The following is a 25124-nucleotide window of genomic DNA, read 5'->3' on the forward strand; positions in this document are numbered from 1 at the left end:
GGATGAGTTTCCTGGCCCAAGCAACATTATCCAAAAACAGATTACCTAGAAATTGATCTCATTGTTCTTTGTGGAATCTATGTGCAAAATGGTTGTTGTATTTGCCTACATAGCAATAATGACTACACTGCAAAATAAATAATTGTATCTGAAGTGTTTATGGCATTTTTACAGATGTGATGAGGTATTATGATCAAAGTACTAATCAGCATCAATTAGGGATAGATATTGTTGTTGGAAATTTCCTCAGGGATTAACCCAATCAGCTACTACAACTCAAACATCATCCACAAGGGAAGTTTAACCCCCAAGGATAGGTGGATGAGAACTTTTAAATCTTTAACCCAACCGCAAATTGCCTCCAAGACTTTTAGACTTAATGGAGGTGGGCTGGGGGCAAGAGGTGGCAACTGAGCCACTCTCAGGAGGCAGGTCAGTTAGGAATTCTTTTAAAGGACGTTGTATGCCTCTATTTTAACAATATCTTTATTTTTAATCATGGCAGTTAAAGCAAGAAGACTGTATCCATGATGATCATGTAAGTGCCTGTATTACACAAGATCAGACCCCTGCAATCAGACAACTTAGCTCTTCACCCCACTCCCAACCTCCATCCATGAAGTTATGTTCAACCTGTAATATCTGGTTCACCTCCTTCCATAATATCCAACTTGCCATTCACAATAATAGAATTACTGTAACTGTTTTCCTGCTCGATGGGCTACCAACCTACTAATCTACTGATCTAGCGGGAAAGCTTTTAAGAACATTTAAAATGCATCCTATCGTTAAATTCAGCAGGACATGGGGGAAGCCTTACTTCTGAGTTTTCAGTACAAAAATTTTTCTCCATCCCTCCATTCTCCCCAGCCTGGAATAAAGATACATGTCCATATTTATGCATTTCCAGGGGTTTCTGCTGATCTACAACTGAATTTACAATGGCTGATTTGGAGAACCCCAAAGAAATAGATGGAAGTCTCTTATATGATTTTAGATTTACCTTGCAAATGCATTTTAGAATAATTAGAGTGAAGATAGAAGTTGTCTTTTCATATTAAATTTAAAAATGGTGACCTAAATCAAACAGCACAGAAAAAAATCAGACAGGATTTCATTGATCTGGTAATTAAATAGATCAGAAATGGGGAGATTTATTTGAGCAGAAATTATAATGTGAGTTCAGTTAGGTTTTAGGAGGTGTGAGACCAATGTACTTTGTTTCAAATTAGTCATGAGTAAGCCATATCAGTCCTTTGTCTACAGCATCTTTAATTTTGAGTGATGGAACTTATCTTTGGAGACCAGAAAATTATATAGAGCTATGAATTTTCCTGCATTCTTTAACTGAGGCACAGTAGTTCTAAATTGAGATGCAGAGAAAAAGGAATATTTTCTCACCAAAATACTGGGAATTACACAAAAGATTGTTTCCTCAAAGTCACTTTATGAAACTGTGTAAGAAACATGTCCTGAAGATAATATTTTAACCTCTTCTGAAATGGTGCAATCTCTATGTATTTGCACCAACAATAACTTCTTGTTATTCTGTGTTATTACCATACACTGTGCTTCTGTGTTATTACCATACACGTAAATAAACATAACTATCAGTTTTAGCCTGAACATAATGATCTGACACAATGAGATTTCCAATTTTTAAGGTATGCAAGCAAGTATAGTGTAGTGTGCATCCCGGGTGATTTTTACAACATGGATGAGTCCATGTGGCACATCTACCAGAACTGTGAGAAACTGCAGCCCCCTTTTCACTATTTAAAGGTGCTGCTCCTAAACTTCTGGCTCCACTTTAGCATTATATTCCTGATCCTTGCATATGTGCACCCCCACCCCCTCGCCACCACAACAGTGTTGGGGGCTGGGGTGGGGGATGTGGGGAGGGGGGAGAAGTGAGTGATATGGGCAAGTCAGGGGGCCTACTTGTGGGTCTGCGCCTTAGCTTGGATGAAGTGGCTATCTAGAGGTCTCCAGGTAGGACACAGCCCTGGGGTGGTCACTCTGATTGCCTGTCTCTCTTCTGTGGCCTTGTTCATGTGGGTGGCCTTGGAGAAGGATCATGTAATGTCTGTTGGTACACTTGAGCCATTCCTTGACTGGTGAGTACTGCAGGGATTGAAGTGTGTTGTAGATATGGGAAATAATATTAAATTTTAGCTTATTATGTTTCCTTGTATTTTGATAATGCTAGTTTTATTGTTATGCCCCTCTAAGATTGAGGCATTATACTTTTTGAGTTGATGATACTGGAGCAAATGGGTTAACTAAATGAGACATTCTGGTGCAAATTCATTGATAGTTCCCAGACCTGTCACATGCTGCCCAGTTCACAATACAAGGTAGAAAATTCATTCCACCTATTGCAACTACCATTTAGCTGCGATTATAATTTATAAGTGTTTAGAGGTTTCCAGTAGTAAGCAACATAAATGATTATTGATTATTTCATTCCTTTTCCAGTTGAGGAAAGACAGATATAGATAGTTGGGTATTAGAACCTAAATGTAATGTAAGAAGAGCTTTGGTCTTCAGTGCAGACAAGATACGCAGGCAGCGACCGAGTACAGTGTAGAAGCTTTTAGTTCTTTTCATTTTGGGGCAACATTGGTAACACCAGCTTAATGGAAAAGTGGCCTTAAAAATGGAACAACAAAGAACAAACACCAAGCAGATATCTGGACCTAACACAGTCTTCGAAAAATCTGAATCTTTATTCAGTTCCTGAGTGGATCCAGAGGCTGGTGGCTTAATGCACTGTGCAAGAAGTCTTTGTTCAATTTAAGAGAGGAGCAGGTATCCAGGCAAACACTAGGACCCTGTGCAGTGCAGATATAGCCTTTGTTCATTTCAGAGTAGGGTACATTTGCAGAGCATCAGGAATCAATGCAGTAAGGGAGGAAGCGAATGCAATGTACAGTAGCAAGCCTTTGTTCAATTTCAGGCAAGGGGGAGTGGAAACCCTACCTCGCAGAATCACAGAATTGTTACAGGACAGAAGGAGGCCATTAGGACTCTGTGCAAAGTGGGAAAACCCTTAGTTCGTTTGAACGCAGGGAAGGTACCGGTCCAGCAGGAGAATCTTAGTGTAGTGTAGAATGAACTTTTGTTCAGTTACACAATGTGGCAGGGTATAGAGGCAGAGATTAAGAAAGACCCTGCCTGCTGGGGAGGAGCCTTTGGTTCCTCATTCGAACGGGCGGGCTGACAGGTCAATAATAGCAGTGGGCGAAGTGGCAGGAGAGCCTTTGTTCGGATTCAGATTGGGGCGGGTATTGTGCGGGGCACTCGGACGGATCGCAGTGAAGGAGGAGCCTTTGTTCGGTTGGAGTGTTGGGCGGGTACCCCTTCCAGGCACTAGGACCCGGCGCAGTGCGGGAGGAGTCTTTGTTCAGTTTCAGAGCGAGCGCAGCTACAGCCTCGGAGCCGGAGAGATCTCAATGGGAGCAGGGACCATGGCGCTCAACCTCAGCAATAACAGACTCGCTTTACTCACAGCCTACGAGGATGTCATCAACGAGAAGACCTCCACCGACTGGTAAGGGGATCTGGGCACTGAGCGGGGCTGGGTGGCGGGGAGAGGGCTGGGAGTGGAGATGAGGTTCGGGGTAGAGATGAAGATGGAGGGATGCAGATGGCAAATCGCAGCAGAGCCAGGCTTTGGGGATTTCCTCCTATTGCAGAGTTGGGAAATGCATCAGCGCCTAGCTTCAGGCGAACAATAGGACACCGTCGGATGCGAAGGAACAACATCATGTAATATGTACCAACAATAGAAACGGTGTCAAATTAAATATTACATCTTGAAGCATAAATATTTTAATTGATTCAAAATGATTACCATCATATTGTTTTCAATATTGATGTTTTATTAATTAATTAATAGTACATAAAGAGATCGTCCACTATACCCTTGAGATTCCGCTGTTCAATATATCATTGAAAAAAAATCCTGCAGTTAATTACACAGTTTCATGGGTGGTCTATTTATATTTATCCAGGTGCATTTTAGTGTGTTTTTTTCCTCCATATGATTATTCGTAATGGTTTCAATTGTAAAGTATTCAATGCCGACTGCTTCGAGAGATGCTGGAAACAGGGGGCTACGCCAGTACCTGCCCTGCCTGGATTTACCCAGTACTTGTGGTCTGAACTTGCTGTGTCAAAGCATCTGAACCGCTGAAGGCTTGTTGTGTGCTGGGCAAACCTCCTCTCCGATCGCCCTGTGATTACTGATAGGTGCCAGTCAACGAAGCGCAGATCGCCCTGTCTCTTTGTTACATGGTAACGCAGGCTGAAAGGACAGCGTAGATGGTGGAATGACTGCAATTTATTCACCCCCCCCCCCACCCCCTCTCCCCACGCCCCGCTTATTAGAGGGTCTGTAATTTCGCGCATTAATCACTGTGCATCGTAGTGATGCTTCGTGCATTTTTTGTTCACCGCATGCGTTACCCCTGTATAGTTATTTTAAAGAGTTATCATGTGCTTATGATAATCATTATTCCATTGACCGGCCCCTTTTTTTCCTGATTGATAATGCAGTGACTGATTACATTGGAATTTAGGGAAAGATTGGCGTAGTTAGCAAATGTTTGAGTAATTCGAGTCTTGCTAGACACATCTCACTATCAATTTCACTTTTGTAAATGTGAAGGATAAAATCATAAGCACATCACTGGTTGCCTTTTCCACCTTTGTACCTGGGTGAAATATTACAGCTGCTATGTTATTGCATTCTATTTGTGTAATTCTCAAAATGCTCCCATGGTTCCAGAACTATGGGAATTGCTTGACTTCGTGAAAAGCTTGCATTCCCTTCCCGGGCCCATTAAACGGGATTTTTTTAATGGATAAGCATAGGAAAATGAACAGTTGTTGGAGATTTACACTTGTAAGATTAGTGTACCATGTTCTCAGTCGCTCGATTAACAGAAGCATCTTCCATCCAGTCAGATGCTTTCTATTTTACCTCTTTAAAGCCATACCATTTTAAAGTGCTGGCTTGTAAAACAGCTGGCAAAAGCCTTTTAGTTAAAGGTTGGATCAGATAACACAGAATCTTTACAGTGCAGAAGGAGGACGTTTGGCCCACTGAGTCTGCACTAGCTCTCTGAAAGAGGTTTCTGCTTAGTCCCACTGCCCTGCCTTATCCCTGTAACCTTGCATATTCTTTCTTTTCAGATAGCAATCCAATTCCCTTTTGAATACCTCAATCAAACCAGCCCCCACCAGCCGCTCAAGAAGTACGTTCCAGACTCCACCCCCCCCATCCCCCCTCCCCACGGGAGGGGCGGGGAGAATTCTCACATCACTTTTACTCCTTTTGCCCATTAACTTGAATCTGTGCACTCCAGTTCTTGATGCTCCCTTGAGTGGGAACAGTTTCTCACTATTTACCCTGTCCATACCCCTCAAGTTCTTGAATATAGAAACCCTACAATACAGAAAGAGGCCATTCAGCCCATCGAGTCTGCACCGACCACAATCTCACCCAGGCCCTACCCCCATATCCCTACATATTTACCCACTAATCCCTCTAACCTACGCATTTCAGGACACTAAGGGCAATTTTTAGCACGGCCAATCAACCTAACCCGCACATTTTTGGACTGTGGGAGGAAACCGGAGCACCCGGAGGAAACCCACGCAAACATGAGGAGAATGTGCAAACTCCACACAGACAGTGACCCAAGCCAGGAATTGAACCCAGGTCCCTGGAGCTGTGAAGCAGCAGTGCTAACCACTGTGCTACCGTGCCGCCAATCAACTCCCCTCTCAGACTTCTTTTCTCCAAGGAAAACAGACTCAACCTCTCCAAGTCTATCCTGATAGCTATAGTTGTTTATCCCTGCAATCACTCTTGTGATGTACATAAAAATTACTATTATACTCTTTGTTCAGACTTGTTGTGATTAAAATTGTATCCAATGGACACTTGATGCATAGCTTCATTCCATTTAAAGCTAATTTTGGCTGTGTTTTGCTCTCTTCGCTGTTATGGAGAATATCATATCAAGTTGACTACATGGCCGCATACAGATTCTTAGGCAAAAATGGAATTATCTCAAATCTGAAAATTTGTCAATATTTAGATGAAATTGAAATCTGGAGAGCATTGTGTGATCGTAAAACTCTTGGTAAACAAAAGGGTTAAGTTTAGAAGAGGACTGGTTGGTTGAAGATTTAGATTAATTCTGTAGCCATGAAATCCCGCCCACGATCATTTCACAGTGTGGGGATGCAGTGCGCCCTCTAGTTAGTTGTGATGATTATATGTGGGTATAATCATTGCCGGGGTAGTGTAGTTATTATTTGAGTATTGAGGTACAGTGCACTGCATAGATAAATATAATTCACTTAGGTATTAGGTATAATGATAAATTCAGAGTTTGAGTATTCAAATAATATCCATCTATCATTTTTTCTCATCTCTATTTCATTCTCATTAAAATTGTCATTAAAAATGTCATGAACAAGTACCTAAAATATTTTTCAAAGAGGGTAATGAAATGCTGCCCTTTACATCTAAAGGGCGAGAGGTTATGCTTCAGCCCTAATTAGATCACGTTGATGTATCATAAGCAATTCTGCGCACCACCCCTTGGAAATCATACATTGGCCATGGAGGAGGAGTGTGGCATAGGTTTAACAGAATTATACCTGGACTCCTAAGGGATACATTTTGAGAAGAAATTACACAAAATAGGGTTGCATTCCCTGGAATTAGAAGGAGTGATTTTATCAGAATTTTCAAGATATTCAGGGAGATAAGGTAGATAGAAACTATTTCCACTGGCTGGGCAAACTGGCACTAGGATCATAGTCTAAAAATTAAGGCTACATCTTTCAGGAGTAAAATTAGGAAACACTTCTTCATTCAAAGGGTGGCAGGAATTTGGAACTCTCCTCTACTGACAGTAATTACTAGGTCAATTGTTAAATTTAAAACTTAAAATGATGGATTTTAGTTAATCAAAGGTATTATGAAATATGGAGTTAGCTTGCAGATCAGCAATGATCTCATTGAACAGTAGGATACGCATAAGGGACTAAATGGCCTTCTCCTGTTCTTTGAAGTGGATTTTACAGGAAGGTGGATTGCACCTCCCCCCTACTCAAAAAGGTCTGTTAGTACCATGGCGACCAGAAATCCAGCTGCCCTGCAGTAATGTTATGCTGGGAGCAGCCTTATTTGGTTTGGAGTGCAACTTTACCCCCATCTGGAAGGAAGCCCTGGCATAGAGAGCTGCCAGCCAATAAAATTTGCTGGTCACTGTAGATGGTCACTGTTGCTGGTCACTGTAGGTGGTCACTGTTGCTGTTGCTGGTCACTGTTGCTGGTCACTGTCTCCACATCATGCCTGTAGATGTAGCAGCAGCAAAGTGAGTAGTGTCCACTGCTGGGATTACAAGCAGATTGGGAAATAGGAAAGTGATGGATTGCTAACTTCAGGTAAGGCAGGGATTTTGGTCAGGCCTGCCCTGGGTAGGAATGGGGGATGGGGGGGGGGGGGGGGGGGGGAGGAGGAGGGGTCAGGATTCATAGGTCAGGGAGAGGGATAAATGGGTGGCACTTCATTGGGCGTTGGCCCAGATGGGCACAGGGAACCCCAAAAATGAGGTACCCTGCTCTTCCTGCCCAAAAGCAGCCTTTGCAATAAAAGCTGCCAGGCTAATTGCCTTTCCCCCCACCTTTCTTTGGTTTTTAATTTCAAGGGTATTAGAGTGCAGGATTAAATAAGTCTTGCGATGATTGTGCAGGGTTTTTGGTGAGATCACATCTGGAAATCTGTGTGCAGTTTCGGTCTCCACATTTAAGAAAGGTTTTACTTGCATTGGAGGCAGTGCGATGCAGGTTCACTAAACTGGTCTCTGAGAGGAGGGGGTTGTCCCAAGATAAGTGGCTGAGCAAATTTGGCTTATGTTCTCTAGAGTTTAGAAGAATGAGAGGCAATCTCATTGAACTTACAAAATTCTGAAGGGGCTTGATAAGGTAAACACTGAAAGATTGTTTCCATTATTGGGGAATTTAAAACAAGGGGTCACAGTCTCTGGATAACGGGCCAATCATTTAGGACTGGGATGAGGAGAAACTACTTCACTCAAAGAGTAGTGAATGTTTGGAATTCTCTACCGCAGAGGTTTGTGCATGCTACATCCTTGAATACATTTAAGGATGGAATAGACAGATTTCTGGTCCCTCAGGGATATGGGGATCAAGCAGGAAAGTGGGATTGAAGTCTGAGATCAGCCATGATTGTAATGAATGGCGGAGCAGGCACAATGGACCATATTGTCTATTCTTGCTCCTATCTCTTGTGTTTTTGGGTTCCCCTGCCAGATGAAAATTTGTGATGGAGGAGGAATGAGGCCCTTACATAACCATGAATTGGCCACTTAAGTTCCTCAATAGGCTTAAAGGATGGGCAGGGTTCCTGACAACTTGTCCACCCACTGTAACACGGGAGACAAGTTAGGGGTGGGTGGGAAGGCAGCGATCAGGCCACGTGTTCTATTTTACGAATGCCCTGCCTTCAACTATGCTGACAAGAGACTGGAAAATTCATCCCTATGTTCCCAACTTCTCTCTATCTCTCTCAATACACTCCTCTTATTAATGCTTTACTCCTCTGTGCTTCTTGCACCTTTCTCCCTTCTTAAGTTACACTTTTGTTTGTATTCCTTTTGCTTCCATTTGTCTTACCATCATTCCCCAAGTAATTTTTTTCATTCCATGTGCCTTCTGATAGTGGTAATGAAATTACAGAATGTGGCAAATCAGAGATATGCAAGGTTTGTGGCTGAAACAGAATTTTAATGGGGGATTATAATTCTCATATGGATCGAGATGAATTGAGTAGCTCAGATCAGAAAGCTAGTGAATTTCTTGTGTATTCAAGGTAACTTTCTGGGCCAACATGTTCTAGAAGCAGCAAGAGAGCAGACCATACTAGATTTAGTAATGAGTAATGGGCTAGATTTAGTTAATAATCTCACAGTACAGGAACATTTATCTAATTGATCATGATCAAATTTAATGTTAGGTTGAAAAGCAGCCACATACCATGGTTACTCAGATTCTAGATTTCGAGAAGGCTAATTTGAAAAGGGTGATACAGACTAATAGCAAATTGGTCAAAATGTTATAAGGTAAAACTACAGATGAGTAACAGTGTTCAAAAATAGGTTCAGATCAAGCATCAGATTAAGCCCAAGATAGGGCGCAATGCCTTTTCTTGTCAGCTTGGATCTATGAACTTGGGACCGTGAACTGGATTCAGTTTGAATTTGGTTTTTGGAGCAAGCAAGGTGATGGATTAAGGGCTTACCCTGTCCACTGTGCATTGGCTTTGTAACTCTGAGAAAGGAATAGCATTTTTAAAACTAATAACTTTGCTTAATACAGGAACAGTCTTGGAGTTAATCTATTTATCAAATAAAATGGCTACCGTCAACAAAAGCTAACGTTTAACATAAAACTGAAGGAAAGAGCATATGGAAGTGCAAAGAGTAGTGTAGATCCAGGAAACTGGGAGAGGCGACTAAAAAATACAAAATTATATGAAACGCGGCAAAAAAAGAATACGAAAATAAATTTGTGAACGATCTCCAGAATAGCAACATTTTCATAGTTGTATTAGGGGGAAAAAGAGTTTTCGTGGGTAATCCAGACCCTATAAAAACAGGTGGGGGTAATATTACAAATGAAAATAAAGTATTGGCAGACTAGTTGAATAATTACATTTTACCATTCTTTGCTGTAGAGGAGGAGGATAATATATCTGACATTCCAGGGAAGCTAATGATGAAGCAAGGACTGGAATTTACTAAAATTAACATAAGCACAAATACAGTTTCAGTTTCAGTTAAAGGGTTGGTGCTAAAGACCGACAAATTCCCTAGGACCCGATGGTTTCCAGCCCTGGGTATCAAAGGAAGCAAATAAAACAATTGTAGCTGTTTCAACCATAGTCTTCTAAAGATTCAGCATTGTACCTTTGGATTGGAAAATTCCAAATGTAACTCCATTAGTTATGAAAGGTGTGAGAAGAAGCCAGGAAATGAGAGAATTGTTGTCTACCATCTGTTATTGGGAACTTATTGGAATCTGTGATTAAAGACAGTGAAAGCACCTCAGAGATATTTAGAACTGATTAAACTAATGGGCGGCATGGTGGCACAGTGGTTGGCACTGCTGCCTCACAGCGCCAGGAACCGGGCTTCGATTCCCGGCTTGGGTCACTGTCTGTGTGGAGTTTGCATGTTCTCCCTGTATCTGTGTGGGTTTCCTCCGGGTGCTCCAGTTTCCTCCCACAGTCCAAAAATCTGCTGGTTAGGTGCATTGGCCATGCTAAATTCTCTCTCAGTGTACAGGCGCCGGAGTGTGGCGACTAGGGAATTTTCACAGGGACTTCATTGCAGTGTGAATGTAAGCCTACTTGTGACAATAATAAATAAACTTAAAAGGTGGGAACATGGATTTGTGAAGGGTAGGTGACAATTAATGAACTTAGTTAAACTTCTTGAAGAAGTAACCAAAGCAATAAACATGTCTATGGATGTAGTTTATAAGGACTTCCAAAAGGCATTTAATAAGGTTCCACCTAAGAGATTGTTGGCTGAAGCTAAAATTCATGGAATTGAAAGTAAATGATTCACCTGGTTAGGAGGTTGGTTAGATGGTAAAAGACAGAGAGTAGCAACAATGTGTATGTGCTCAAATTGGTAGGAAGTAACTAGTGGTATCTCCTAAAGATCAGTACTGGGATAGATCTCAGCTAGTCATTGGGTGGAACATTACAAAAAAAATGGCAAAGTGTCAGGTTCTGACTGAAAACCGGTCACAGCAAGGTTTTCTCACCAGATATTCTGATTTTTTTTTTAATTTGGGGGTATGGTTTGTGGAGTCACTCTGGTGGGGTGAAGTCTGATAGAGCCGACAAGGCCAGCTCCACAGAGATCAGGAAAAAGGCATCCCAATCTCAAAGTTGAATTAAAGGATCCCTCCCCCCGGACATCTGGACCCTCCCACGCACACATCAGGAACCCCAGTGGAGCGGGGAAACACCCCCAACCCTTGCAAGCAGAGAGGGAACCCCCCCACCCACCACTGAAAGATCGGGACACCTCCCCCCCCACACCACGCAAGCATCAGGGTGACCCGATAACCCCCCTGCCCCCATCCATCAGCATTGGGTCCCCCCTCCTTACAGTCTCCGTGCCAGCCCCCCATTCACGTCTCCGCCCTCACCCAAATACAGTAACAATCCCCTCCGCCTCACATAAGGGTAACACTCCAATGGGGCTCCCCAGAGGGTCTGCCATAACATTTCCAACCTGGCATTGTCAACCTAAGAGTGCCAACTTGGGAGCCAAGTGCCAAGTTGGCAGTACCAGATTGTCGCTCAGCCAAATCTCCGTTCACTGCAGCGGGACCAGGGAATCTCGCTGGCGTGAACGGCTGGAAAATTCTGGCATATCTTTCTGCCACCAGGTTGCTGGGGCAATGCCAATGCACTGCTCAACCATGTCCCTCATCACCCAGGGCTATACTCACCTCTGTGCCTGCAGCGTGGTCATCATGACTGGTTTTCATTTTCAAAAATCAGTAGTGATTCCCTCTGCCGTGATGGCACATTGGCAAGGGAGAGCATTCAAGGGGCCGGATGCAACTTTCTGGGTGTAAACATAGAAACCCTACAGTGCAGAAGGAGGCCATTCGGCCCATCGAGTCTGCACCGACCACAATCCCACCCAGGCCCTACCCCCACATATTTACCCGCTAATCCCTCTAACCTACGCATCCCAGGACTCTAAGGGGCAATTTTTAACCTGGCCAATCAACCTAACCCGCACATCGTTTGGACTGTGGGAGGAAACCGGAGCACCCGGAGGAAACCCACGCAGACACGAGGAGAATGTGCAAACTCCACACAGACAGTGACCCGAGCCGGGAATCGAACCCAGGACCCTGGAGCTGTGAAGCAGCAGTGCTAACCACTGTGCTACCGTGCCGCCCCTGATTACATCACCAGCAGGCAGCGGGGAAGATCTCAAACCAAGATCTTGCTGACATAAATCCCATTATGGCCCTCTCACAAGGTTTAGTGCCCATAACGGGATTTACATCCACGACAAATGAGCCCGCTAAGTCTCGCACATTATATTTATTAATAGCTTAGGTAACACAATAGTTTGCCGATGATATAAAGGTGGTAAAATAGTGTGGACAGGAGCATAAAATTACTCTTCTTCACATGAAGGGTGGTAGATGTGTGGAAAGCCTCTCCCACAAAGCAGCAGAAATGTACCCAATCATTTTAATCTGAGATGCATAGAGTTTTTGCTAACCAAGTGTATAAGGGATATGGGGCCAGTGAATGCAGGTGGAGTTAGGATGCAGATCAACCATGACCTTGAAGAGCAAAACGGACTTGAAGGGCTGAATGACCTACCCGTGTTCCTAATTTTTCTCATTTGTCTCACTTATGCTTTCTGCTTTTTCTCTTCATCTCCTTATCTTTTTACCTATCTTTTAAATCTCAACCTTCAACTTTTTCACTTTTATTCCATGTCCCTTTGTGTCTATTCCACTTAAACTTTGGAAGATCTGTGAGTCTTCTTTAGAATTATGTACAACATGCAACACACAATCAGACCATTCAGCCTATCAAGGTCATACTGGTGTTTATACTCCAAGCTACTCATTCTCTGAAAGTTTTTAGTGCAGGGAACAGAAACAATCATAGGGTAAGGTTTTGGCGTGAGCCTTTTGAGATGGTGTTCACCGATCATGTGTCTTCCATCCCTGTGCAGGTCATGTGTTTCTTATACTTCTTTCATTTCCATTGCTTATTGTCAGTCAATGTCTGCTTTGTAAATCAGATCATGTGCTTTCATCTGGATCAGCTGGGTCTGAGCTGCTCTGCATTTCATTGACAAATGTAATTTTACAAATGACTTTGCAAATTTCTTCAACTCCATCTGATTTGTTGATTCCGGTAGTAGGCTAGATTTTTGTGTTTGTTGTGGTACTGGCAGTGTCACTTCCTCTTGGCTGAACTCTGAGATTGAGTGGGCAGACTTGGATGAATAATTGCACTTTGGTCACAGCTTGTAAAACACAGGTTATCCATTATTTTTATAGAGTGTGATTGATCTGTGCACAAGTATGTCATTTGTATGTTATGTGGTGTCTACTTATTAAAAATTAAAAATTACAAGTTTTCTTTTGCTGTTCCTAACTGTTGAACCACCATTTTGAAGATACCCTTAATGGTGATTTGACCAAAATATATGGGCTGCCACAACTTCAGAGATGTATATTGCTAATCAGAGACCATTCATTCTGCTGACTGGAGAACATCAATGATATTTTATTTATAAGCCTGTTCTGCATATTCTTTAGAACGCAGAACTGATTTTTGTTTTTATTTAGCTCTATATTCAGAATGAAATAAGCTTCTCTTTTGACCTTTGATCATGTATCTTTCAATTGAATGTTCATTTAAAAGTCAAATGCCTCTGGAAGAAAGGGGAGGTCTGATTCTAAGGACAGTCATAAGTAAACTTATGTCTATGAAACTCAACTAATTTTAAGTTAGTGATTTTCTGAGAATAAACGGGGGATAATTGAAATCCCCTTGATGTCCATTCATAGAGAGACATTGGACAAAGTTTTACATTCCCCCTGTGGGTGTGTTTCTCGCAGGGGAGGATGTAAGTAGGGCCCACCCCATCACCATCCCACCCAGCCCTGAGCTCACCCCTATAATATAGGGGCATGCGGCTGTTGAAATCAGCAGCCCCCCACCATAATTAACTGAATAATCAAAGATTAATTAGGCTTGTTATCAAGACAATTGACCCCCCCCCCCCCCGCCCCGATTATATGCTGCCCATGCCATAAAATGTTTGGTGTAGGCAGGAAGTCCGTTTTTTTTTTCATTGAAATGTTTAAAGAGTGGAAATGAAGGGCGCCTGCCATATGCCGATCATAGATGACCCCCCCCTTAGGACATACCTCCCCTTCTTTCCTTCCTACCTACTCCCTCCCATAAACCTACTCATCCCACTCCCTAAACTACCAAAACCTTCCCTGCCCAAGACCCCAAACTTATTTCTCTGCAATCCATGGACTTTGGTCTTCTTATTCTTCTACAGTCTTGGCAGTGGCCACTGATGTATTCCTGTCGCTGCTGGGACTGATGGAGCTGCTGGCTAATCAGATTGACAGAAGTCCCACGCGGCCCTTTTAATTAAGTTGGCTTGGAGCATGTTCATGTTATGGGTGGCATAGTGGTTAGCGCTGCTGCCTCACTCTCTGTGTGGAGCTTGCACATTCTCCCCGTGTCTGTGTGGGTTTCCTCTGGGTGCTCCAGTTTCCTCCCATAGCCCAAAGATGTGCGGGTTAGGTTGATTGCCTATGCTAAATTGGCCCTTAGTACCAGGGGATTAGTGATGTAAATATGCGGGGCTACGATGATAAGGCCTGGGTGGGATTGTTGTCGGTGTCAGCTCGATGGGTCAAAGGCCTCCTTCTGCACTGTAGGGATTCTATGTTGGCTCCCTGCCATCAGCCCCGTTCCATATTATTGTTATTTCATAAGTTGCTCAATTTCGTGTTTGTAAGTTTTAAGTGATGAATTGGCATGAAGAATAATGTTGCTGACCAACTACTTGTTGAGTTTGCTTTGTATTTTGGCATAAATGAACAGGTCTTCCAACTCATACTGTATCATAAGTAGTTACCTCTCCTCAAGTACTACCCCATACCTTCCAAAAATTCACCCTTGACCCTTCTCTCCTTGCAAACTACAATTCTATCTCCAAACTCCCTCTTCATCTTTCTCAAACTCTCTGCCTCCATTGTGGCAGTGTCCACATGATCCTTCCCCAGCATCTTCCTTTACTGTCCAGCTGAATAGACCATCCCTGACTAGTTCCATTCTTAATTCTCCAGTGGTAGCCAGAGGACCTCCTGTAATTACTTCTTTTCCCATCATTGCTCTGTTATCTGTGCTGTCACACTGCTTGACCGATATCTAGTATTGAATAAGCCCATCTCTTTTCCCATCTCCTCCCCTGCCTCTTTTACTTATGGTCTACTGAAACCCTCATTGATGCTTTCATTATCTCTCTATCAATGGCGAGGATAAGACGCTCTTTCAGAGAGTTGCTGCAGACTTGATGGGCCAAATGGCCTCCTTCTGCACTGTAGGGATTCTATGGTTCTATAAATGTAACTTGTTTTTGAATATGAATTCTTTTTCGTAATGCTGAATCCTTGTTGAATTAGTGGTGCTTCTTACCACTACCATTTTAGACTGATATAGCCACTGATGCTATATTGAAAACATTTAGTCTGTTGGACCCAGGCATCTTTCATCCAAGATTGTGGACCAAGTATCCCAAATGAAAGGTAATAAAAACTCCCGCAAATGTAGAAATTCTTTCAGGATCTTGTCATATCTGTTACATTGAGATGAATGTTAAGACTGGTGCTGGTATCTGGTGATGGCGATATATATTTTTCTCCTTATTGGAAGGTCATTTCATATGTTTTCATGGCTGCATTGTAGCATGGCAATGCATTGAGTTTCAGTACTGGGGTTATTAAAAGCACCTTCATACAACAACTCTCTCTTTTTCTCTGCATACACTGAATTCCAGTTTTTAAACTCAGAATATCCAGTTAGATGGTCAGATTTTCACAAAGCAGTCATCGGGTATTTTAGTCTCAGGGTCTTCACTTTCCACACACCTGTTCCCCAAGAGTCTCGGTCCAAACTATCTCCCAACCATAGCACCCTGTTGCACCCCGTGCCCGCGCCCCACCCCCCCCAAGCTCTTTTCAGAGTCCATCCTCACTCCCTCTGGCCTCCACACTTTCCCCTCTCTCACTCTCTGTACTCCACACTCTCCACCATCACTCCATCTGGCCTCCAACCAGTCCCCCCTCACTCCCTCCCTCTAATCTCTCCACTTCCTCCCTCCAAATAATCCCTCCAGCCTCTCGCTCCCTCCGACCTCACTGACCTTGCCTCTTGCTCTAGGCCTGGAGTCCACCCTCCCTCACTCCAGCCCCGCCTTGCCTCATCTCATCTGATCCACTGCAACCAGCTGTGATTCAATATTTCTTGATTTTCCTTTTGCTCCCATTTATTCTAGGTACTCCCCCAATATCTGCAGCAGGGGTGCAGACAGCCTACTGACCAGTTAGCCCTGTTGCCTTGGATGACCTTGGTGACCATCCCCTAGAGAGCTGAGGTCCGGAGGGCCCAAACTTACTTTGGCTGTCCTACTGTGGGGTTGCTCTCTTTGTGATGACCCCCACCCCATCCCTACCTTTGAGTGCCCAAAGGCTCCTGCCTGATTCTTTGAGGAGAAGGGGCATTTGGAGGAAGGTCAAAGTGCCCTGACCCCTATCAAGTAGCATCGACACAAGCTCCACAGTGAAATGCAAGTCTGCATACATCTGAGGCACAATCTACTGGGCTAGGATCACCATGGAGACCGTCTTCCTCCAAATGGAGGCCTCCACATGTATCACATTGACACCAATTCATCTACCAGCAGGTGGACGGACTCCTCGCTTTGGGTGCTACCATGTTGAGAGCCTTTGACATCTCTAATGTCTGATGTTTGGTTGACTCCTGCTGACTCTGCACCATCAGTTGAAAGGCTGATCCCAAAGGTCTGTCATTGGACTCGAACCTCACAGATTGCTCTTGCCAGATGTCCTCACTCCTCCCTGGACTTGGACCTTGCCCTCTTCCTGATGGCACCTATAAGTGAGAGAGGAAAGAGCGAGTGACAGCTTGAGTTGCCTCCAACTTGGAGGCACCCTTGAACCCTGAGGTTTCTGTACATGCATTTATCCTTATTGATTGGAGTCCAAAGCCTGATCTCCAATGGCCTGGTCCCATTCTACCTCTGCCAGCTGAGTTTCCCTCTTCTCAAACTCTGTCACTCCGTACAGTTATGCCTGTACCTCCTCTGATCATCTCCCATTCTTGCCGGTTATAGCATAATATTTGCTGTTGGGATTTGAAAAGGCCTGTATTTAGCATCCATTTGTACAATGCAATTTCACACATTTCCTTCCCTTTGTCAGCTCTTTTCTCTCCTTACAAATGCTGCCAGACCTGCTAAGATTTTCCAGCATTTTCTCTTTTGGTTCCAGATTCCAGCATCCGCAGTAATTTACTTGAAGCTATTTTTTCTAGTTTCATATATTATAGACACCAGTTGCTTTAATGTTGTGTTTTAGCAGGCCTGATGTAAATAAAAAAACAAGTATTGATTCATAAAAGCAGTCTGTTTTGGTGAGTTATATCAGAATTGGTCACCTACTTGTAGCACGCTGTTGGACTAAAGGTAGTCAGGTGCTCAAATGTGAGTTTATTTTGCATTTATTTTGTTTTTGTATGTTCTTCCTTTCTGCAGAAACTTTATATATGGGGGTGGTATCATAGTGGTAATATTACTGGATTAGTAATCCAGCGGCCTTTACTATTGTCCCGAAGACATGAGTTAAATCCTACCGCAGTAGCTAGGAGAATTTAAGTTCAATTAATTAAATAAACCTGGAATTTGAAAACATTAGTCTTAGTTATGATGACCATAAAGCTACAAGATTGGCATTAAAAAAAGTCATTACTAATGTCCTTCCGGGAAAGAATTCCCGTGTCCTTAATCAGTCTGGCCTACATGTGACTCCGGATCCACAGCAATGTGGTTGACTCTGAACTGCCTTCTGAAATAGCCAAGCAAACTATTCAGTTGTACAAATTAAGTTGGATAAAAATAAAGCCAAAGAGACCATCCAGCATCATTATAGACACTAGAAATAGGCCAGCATAGCCCTCCTTACCAACATCTGTGCCAAAATTAGGAGAGCTGTCCCACAGACGACTCAAGCAACAGCCAGACATAGTCATACTCTAGAATCACTACTACTGACAATGCTGGCAGATCCTGAAGGACGTACATTCCAGAATGGGTCTGCGGCAGGTAGTAAGAGAACCAAAACGAGGGAAAAACCTATTTAACGTCATCCTAGCCAACCTACCTTCCTCAGATACATCTGTTCATGACAGCATTGTTCGGAATGACCACCACACAGTCCCTGTGGAGATAAAGTCCCGTCATTATGTTGAGGAAACCCTCCATTATGTTGTGTGGCAGTGCAATAATATGAAATGGAATAGATTCAGATCAGTTCCAGCAGTTAATAACTGCACTTTCATGAGGCACTGTGGGCCATCAGCAGTAGCAATATTGTAGTCCACCAAGATCTGTAACATCATGGCTTGGCATATCCCTCACGCTACCATTACCATCATGCCAAATGTCCAACCTTGGTTCAGTGAACACTATGGGGAACATGCCAGGAACAGAACTAACCATACCTAAAAATGAGGTTTCTGTTGTTGACGCTACAATTAAGGACTGCATGCATGTTAAACAGCAAAAGCAGCAAGCTTTCCACAGAGCTAAGTGATTCCATAACCACAGGTCAGATCAAAGCTCTGCAATACTGCACATCCAGTCATTAATAGTGGGCGATAATTAAACAACTAACAGGAGGAGGAAGTTCCATGAACATCCCAACCCTCAGTAATGATGAAGCCTATTGTAAAAGACAAGGCAGAATAGTTTGCAATCATCTTCAGTCAAGAGATCTGAGTAAATGATCCATCTTGACCTATGTTTCCTGACCTGTTGTGCATTTCCAGTATTTTCTTATTTTATTTCAGATTCCTGCAGAATTTTGCCTTTGTTTTAAAACTCTAGCTTCATGTTGACTAATCAAGTATTCCTGAGAAGTTCCAATGGAGTGGGCTCTTTAGTCCATTTGATAATTTCCTTGTAGAACACCAGGCCATGTATTTTGTCAATATAGTTTCAATATCCATCCAAACAAAGAGTTAACATTTTGTTTTAAAAGAAAATGTAGGGGGCAGAGGAATGAAGGATAAATGATTTCAACACTGTTAGGTTTGGAGACAGAAGAGTATAGAATGGTCTATTTGGTGGATCCAGGGAGAAAAATGTAGAGGAATTTGGATCTTGTAGAATGGATGAAATAGAGAACAGGTTACCATTACAAAAAAACAAGGGATTGGAGGCTGGAGGTGAAGAGGAAGTCTATGAGATAATATGGTTTTTCATTCGCCTGTCTCAGTGTGCAAAATAAATTTAGAAGACCCTGCACAAATACAAGAGCTTGACCTTGCCTTTATAAAGTGATAAAATAGGCATTGAGGCCAGCCTGTGCGTGCATACAGTCTGTATGAGCTACTAGGTTTCTGTCTGACTCTGGGCATAGTAATATACAAAAAATATTGAATATACAACTTGATGGTTTAGAGAATCTGTTACTCTAGTCGGAGCCTTGGACATTCACAACAAGCTCATAAATTCATTCAATATCCTTTACAAATCCTCAATAAACCTCAAGATTTTCAGTAATTCAGTGCCAGATTCAAACCTAGGGTTCAAAAACATGGTTCATATGATTTAATGCTGTAACCCTTACTTTCTATTCTCTTCTTCAGTCAATAATTTTGTGCCATCTCACTGTTATGTACAAGATGCAGTGAAATGCCAATGCTGTGGGGATATTTTCAGCTTGGTGTAATGGTGCATGAGAGAGCAGCATATATCTGCGTGTTGCCATATGCCTTCAATTTCCTCAGGAAAATGTTTCCAAATCATTTGTTCTGATATCTATGCTATTAGGAACACCATAGATATTCTTGCTTATGTAGAAGTGGATTGGTAGATGAGGTGGTAGAATGTTTTGTCTGGTGGTACACCAGGCCTACGTGATACCTGCCTAACTGTATGATTGTGCTGGGAACGTTTTGTTATGTGTGACAGGTTGATCATTACTGGTATCTAAAAGAAATCTATACAAGTGCAAACCATGTGAATTAGCAAAATTCTGCAGCTTATTCTGTACATGATTGCAAACATTTGTCTGTTTCTGAAATTAAAACAATCAAAGTGAGGAGAGTGTTTTGGAATCGGAGGGAGAGAAAGAGTGGGTAGGATTTAACAGAGGCAACAGGGGTCTTGACTGTTGGCTGGAGAGCCCCACATCACCTCTTTGGGGAAGAACCATCGAATTAAGGCTTAGGCACTTAACTCTAGTGATAGGCTCCCTCAGGGGTAAAAGATCTTAGAGGCAGAAGTCCTGCCCACCAAGAGCTGCCAACCAATCAGAGGCTGGCAACTTTATTGAATGGCAGTACTTGGGGCAGTGGCCGTTGTTGATATGACACCCACCCAAGGTCTAGTATCACTGCTGGATGCTTGCCCACAGTTGAGTGATGGCAGGAAGGGGGTTGTGGTGTGGGGGTTGCAGGGGACAGGGGTCAGCAGTAAGGGCAGAATGTGTCTCTCAGCAGGCACCACTCCAGAAGGAATAAACAATTCAGACCAGTATTCTTATTTCTCTGTTTTACTGGTGTTCCATTTAACGTATACAAGACCAGTTCAGATCAGTATTCTTATTTGTCCATTTACTGTTTCTTCCTTCTGGGATCCAACCTTCCTGATGCCAAGTCTCTTGATCAGGCACTATGTCATTGAAAAAGGGACCCCTCCCCATCAAAAGAGTCTGCAGGCAGCCCTCAGGATTTGCTTATCATGCTCCCTGCATAGTGAGGCATTAATTGTCCATTTAAAGATCTTAATTGGGAGCAGGGTGGGAAGGCTGTCCGTGGACCTTCCCACCATGGACTTAATCAGAGTGGGGGCAGGAATGTGGCGAGATCCCCACCTGCCATCCTCCTGCCTGATTAAATGTCCTCCACCACCAAACTCATCAGAGGGGAAAACATTAAATATTACCCAGTGAGAGAAAAATAGGTATAAACATGCAGGCAATAGGAAAATAGAGTAGTGTGGACAATCATATGGGCAACACACATAATCTACGAATAATGTTGAAATAACTGTGTGATGTTGACAGCAAACAGTGCCATGTTGGCTAATCAGCAAAGTCAATATAGCCAAGACTACAGAAATAAGTTAGAGAAGTAATGAACTAATTGCATAGTACTCTGGTCTGGCTAGGCCTTGAACACTGTATCCAGTTCTAGTCACTAAAACACAAAAGAGACATTCAGCCTGGAAATGGTAAAAAGGAGAGCCACAAGAATGATCCCTAGATGTAGAAGTTTTCAGACATGGGGTGGAACTTCCTCATCTGGGACTAAGACCTGTGATGAGGGCAGGATTTACAGCGAAGGCCACCAGGACTTTCTGCTGTGTTATACGACCCTGGACTCATTAAAATGCATTGGTTGAGGAGCGATGGGGGTTGGTTTGCAATGTTTTGTGTGTGTGTGTGTGTGTGTGTGTGTGTGTGGGGGGGGGGGGGGGGGGGGGCGGGGTGGATTAGATATCTCTCCCCGATCATCAGATCTGGGTGCCGTTTTTAAAAGGCATCTGAACATAACTGAACCACCATTGAAGAAAGAAGATGGACCTCCTGAAGGAAGAAGATGGATCTCCAGGAACATTCTGAAACTGGAAGATGGACCTCTTCGAAGATACTGAAGCTAGACTATCTACCTAATAAATGCTTCCCTTGCCTGATGTTGTGGGTTCCAGTGTTCTTGATCACTGGAGGCCTCCATCCTGAACTCCAGAGGCAGCCCTGTGTTTTCTCCAGGTAAGTGTCGATATATATACACCACATTGATCCCCATGCTGGTCTTCTGCCACACCAGATGTGTTCTGATTTCCCCCTGATGTCACAGAAGACCAGGCATGGGGATCGATTCTGATTGGGCTTTCATCTGCACCCATTAGTGGAATGCAAATCGCTTGCATGCTGCGAAATGTGACGCGTCATGGCGGACAGTTGCAGGAGGTCCTGCCTTTATTTTACACGGGCTTGAACATGTTTTTGAACATCCCACCACATTCTGTCCCCCACCTGCCATTAGACCTGCAGCAGGGGGCACTCAAAATTTCCACCCATGACGAGAGACTGGAAAATCTTGGTCTTTTCAACCTTGAAAGATGGGCTAGGAATCTGTGACTGGCATCTGGGGCATGACGTCATGAACAATGGGAGTCCATCATCAACATGTGTAACAGTGCAATCTTCCCAGGTAGGTTCCTAATGCTGCCATTCCAATCAGTGAATCAGCAGCTCTGCAGCATTGGCAGTGGTACCAGGAGAGATGGGCACTGCTTGGTTAGGATTCACGAAATACCTCCACATAGAGGCACCCTTTGGAGGCATGTTCTTAAAGCTACGGTTTTTAGGGATGAGGTCATTTGGCCCATTGGAGTAGATGAGCAACATCTCTGGGTGGACTGATTGAGCCACAAGTATGGCCTTTTGAGCCTGTACCCCCATATCTTTGGGGCACTCCAGTTCCAATGGCTCCCTGTTCTGATACAGGGAGGCTACCTCCATTGCTGTGGTGACCTCTGCATGGTGTGGGGTCTCACTCTTCTGACAGCAAATTCGTCGATTGGACCTAATCTGATTTGCAGTTGGATTAATTGGCTGCCCACCTCTGTGGTAGAGGCAGCCGATCCAGATCCTTGCCCTCACATGGGAAACTTCACCAGCGATGGTAATGCCTCAGGAAACCATCCTGATAAATACTTTCCCCTATTTTCCTGCGATCACCTCCTTTTGCCACCTCCAAGCCCACCATCATGGGATGAGGAAAATACAGTCCATGTTGTCTTGAGATTTGATTTTATGGTGTTGCACAAAATTGTAAACCAGATATAAAAGTAATAAAATGTTTAAATTTGTAAAAGGCAGATTTAGGGCTGACATCAGGATGTTTTTCTTCTCAGGTGATCAATGCATGGATTGGAGTCCTGGCTAGATTAGTGGAGGTAAAATCACAACCAGTTGGATGTTACTGCAGGAACTATACGGTCATTCTGGTTGGATGGGCTAAAATACGTTGAATGGTTTTCTTTATCTATTACCTGCAATTTCTTTTCAGGTTGGATCTACCACTCTTTTCCTAGTGTGAATGTGGCCCATTGAATTTCATTACAGTGAATTAACGCCTCTCCTGCTATTTAATATTACATAAATATTAATACTTGGCAAATAACATAAAGGTTTTTCCAAAGTCTTGGATTGTAATTATCCTAATCTCAGGTCATGAAGATTGCAAATGAACTTCACACATTTGTGTGATGCCCTATGTGCCAGGACGAGTCCCATCTGTGCAGAATGACAGTTAAGACTGGATGTTGACATTTTTCCATGCCTTTTAGTCACAAATTCCTCTTTTTAAATGTTTTTATTGAAATTCTAGTGTCCTTCTGGTTTCAAATTTTGGGAACTTTGTGTTTCTCTTGCCACCGAAGTTTGTTTATTTCAACATATGATAAATCGGTGTACATGCACATTTTAATGTAATTCACTGGTTGTAAATCCAAGTTAAAAATTGTTATAATTGGTTATTAATCCAAATTTGTTCATTTGGCTTTCTTTCAATTAGCCTATGGTATTTATTCATGATTCATTGATTTTAAATGGTACTGTCACTTGTAACAGTCCTATAATCCGAGGTAAGAGAAACTAAAACAATATTACCAAGAATCAAACTTGGCATCAGTTCTATGGGGCTCAGTTGCTCACTAAATAATCAACCAGGAACCCTCTTTAACCACTTCTGTAATTGTCCTTTTGCAATCCTATTCTGTCTGACTGTATGCTAGTTCCCTTTTTTAATGTTTTTCTTGGAATGTGAATGCGACAAGGCCAGCATTTATTGACCATTTCTAATAGCCCTTGGGAAGGTGATGATGAGCTGCCTTCTTCAACCACTTCAGTCTATGTGGTATAGGTACTCTGTTAGGTAGAGAGTTCAAGGATATTGACTAGTAACCATGAATGGTGATACATTTCCAATTCAGGATACTGTGTAACTTGGAGCAGAATTTCCAGTAGTGGTGGCCCTATACATCAGCTGCCCTTGTGCTTCTAGGCAGTAGAGGTAGCAGATTTGGCAGGTGCTGTTGTTGAAGCCTTGGCAGGTTGCTGCAGTGAATCTTATAGTGGTACGCACTGCAGTCATGCTGCACTGGGATGCCAATCAAGTGGGATGCTTTCTCCTGTAATATTCTGAGTGTTGTTGGAATTGCACTCATCCAGATAATTGGGAGCATTCCATAACAGTCCTGACACGTGCCTTGTAGCTGGTAGAAAGGCTTTGGTGGGGCGGAAGGTGAGTTGCTTGCCACAGCATATTCACCTTCATACTTGTTCTTGTAGCCATAGTATTCAAGTGGCTGGTCCTGTTAAGTTTCTGGTCAATGATGACCCCTTGAATATTGATGGTAGGGGATTCAGTAATGATAATGCCTTTGAATTTATGGGAAGATGATTAGGCTATCTGTTATTGGAGATGGTCCTGCCAGCCACATATGTGGTGAGAAATTTACTGTCACTTTTCAGCATAAATCTGAATGTCGTCCAGGTCTGGCTTCATGATTTGTGGGCTGAGAATGGAACTGAATACTGTGCACCATCATCAAGCATCCCCATTTCTGACCTCATGATGGAAGAAAGGTCACTGATGAAGCAATCAAAGATGCTTGGGGAACTTTCCTGAGGAACTCCTACAACCATATCCTGGGATTGAGATATTGGCTTCCAATAATCATTATCAACTTCTTTTGTGCTGGGCCTCATTCCAACCAGCGGAGAGTTTTTATCCTGATTCCCATTTACTTTAGTTTTTCTAGTGCTCCTTGATGCAACAGGTAGTCAAATGCTATCTTGAAGTCAAAGACATTCACCTCTGGAATTCAGCTCTTTTGTCTATGTTTGCACCAAAGCTGTGTGAGATGTGGAGATGAATGTTCCTGGAAGAATCCAAACTGAGCATCAACAAACAGGTTATTGCTGAGTAAGTACCACCACTTAATAGCACAGTCAACAACACCATTCATCACTTTTCTGATGATCCAGGGTAGATTTACGGGACAGTAATTGGCCATTTGTCCTTTCTGTACACACACCATACATTGGTAATTTTTCACTTCTGTGAGTTGAACTATTGTGATATTTGGTTACTTTGCTCCAATCTTCCAATGCCTTT

The 25124-nt window shown here is 43.0% G+C and overlaps 1 protein-coding gene across 2 annotated transcripts in view; it reads left to right on the forward strand.

Moving 5' to 3' along the window:
• Positions 1-2885: 2885 nt before the first annotated feature.
• dbn1 (drebrin 1) overlaps positions 2886-25124 on the forward strand; it is a 197441-nt gene continuing 175202 nt past the window's right edge. For both annotated transcript variants that reach the window (XM_078231629.1, XM_078231630.1), the window contains exon 1: positions 2886-3553. In XM_078231629.1, the coding sequence (XP_078087755.1) occupies positions 3456-3553 (98 nt within the window). In that variant the 5' untranslated portion in view covers positions 2886-3455. The remainder of the gene's footprint in view (positions 3554-25124) is intronic.

Source organism: Mustelus asterias, chromosome 16 (genome assembly GCF_964213995.1).
Source record: "Mustelus asterias chromosome 16, sMusAst1.hap1.1, whole genome shotgun sequence".
Classification (NCBI taxonomy): Eukaryota; Metazoa; Chordata; class Chondrichthyes; order Carcharhiniformes; family Triakidae; genus Mustelus; species Mustelus asterias.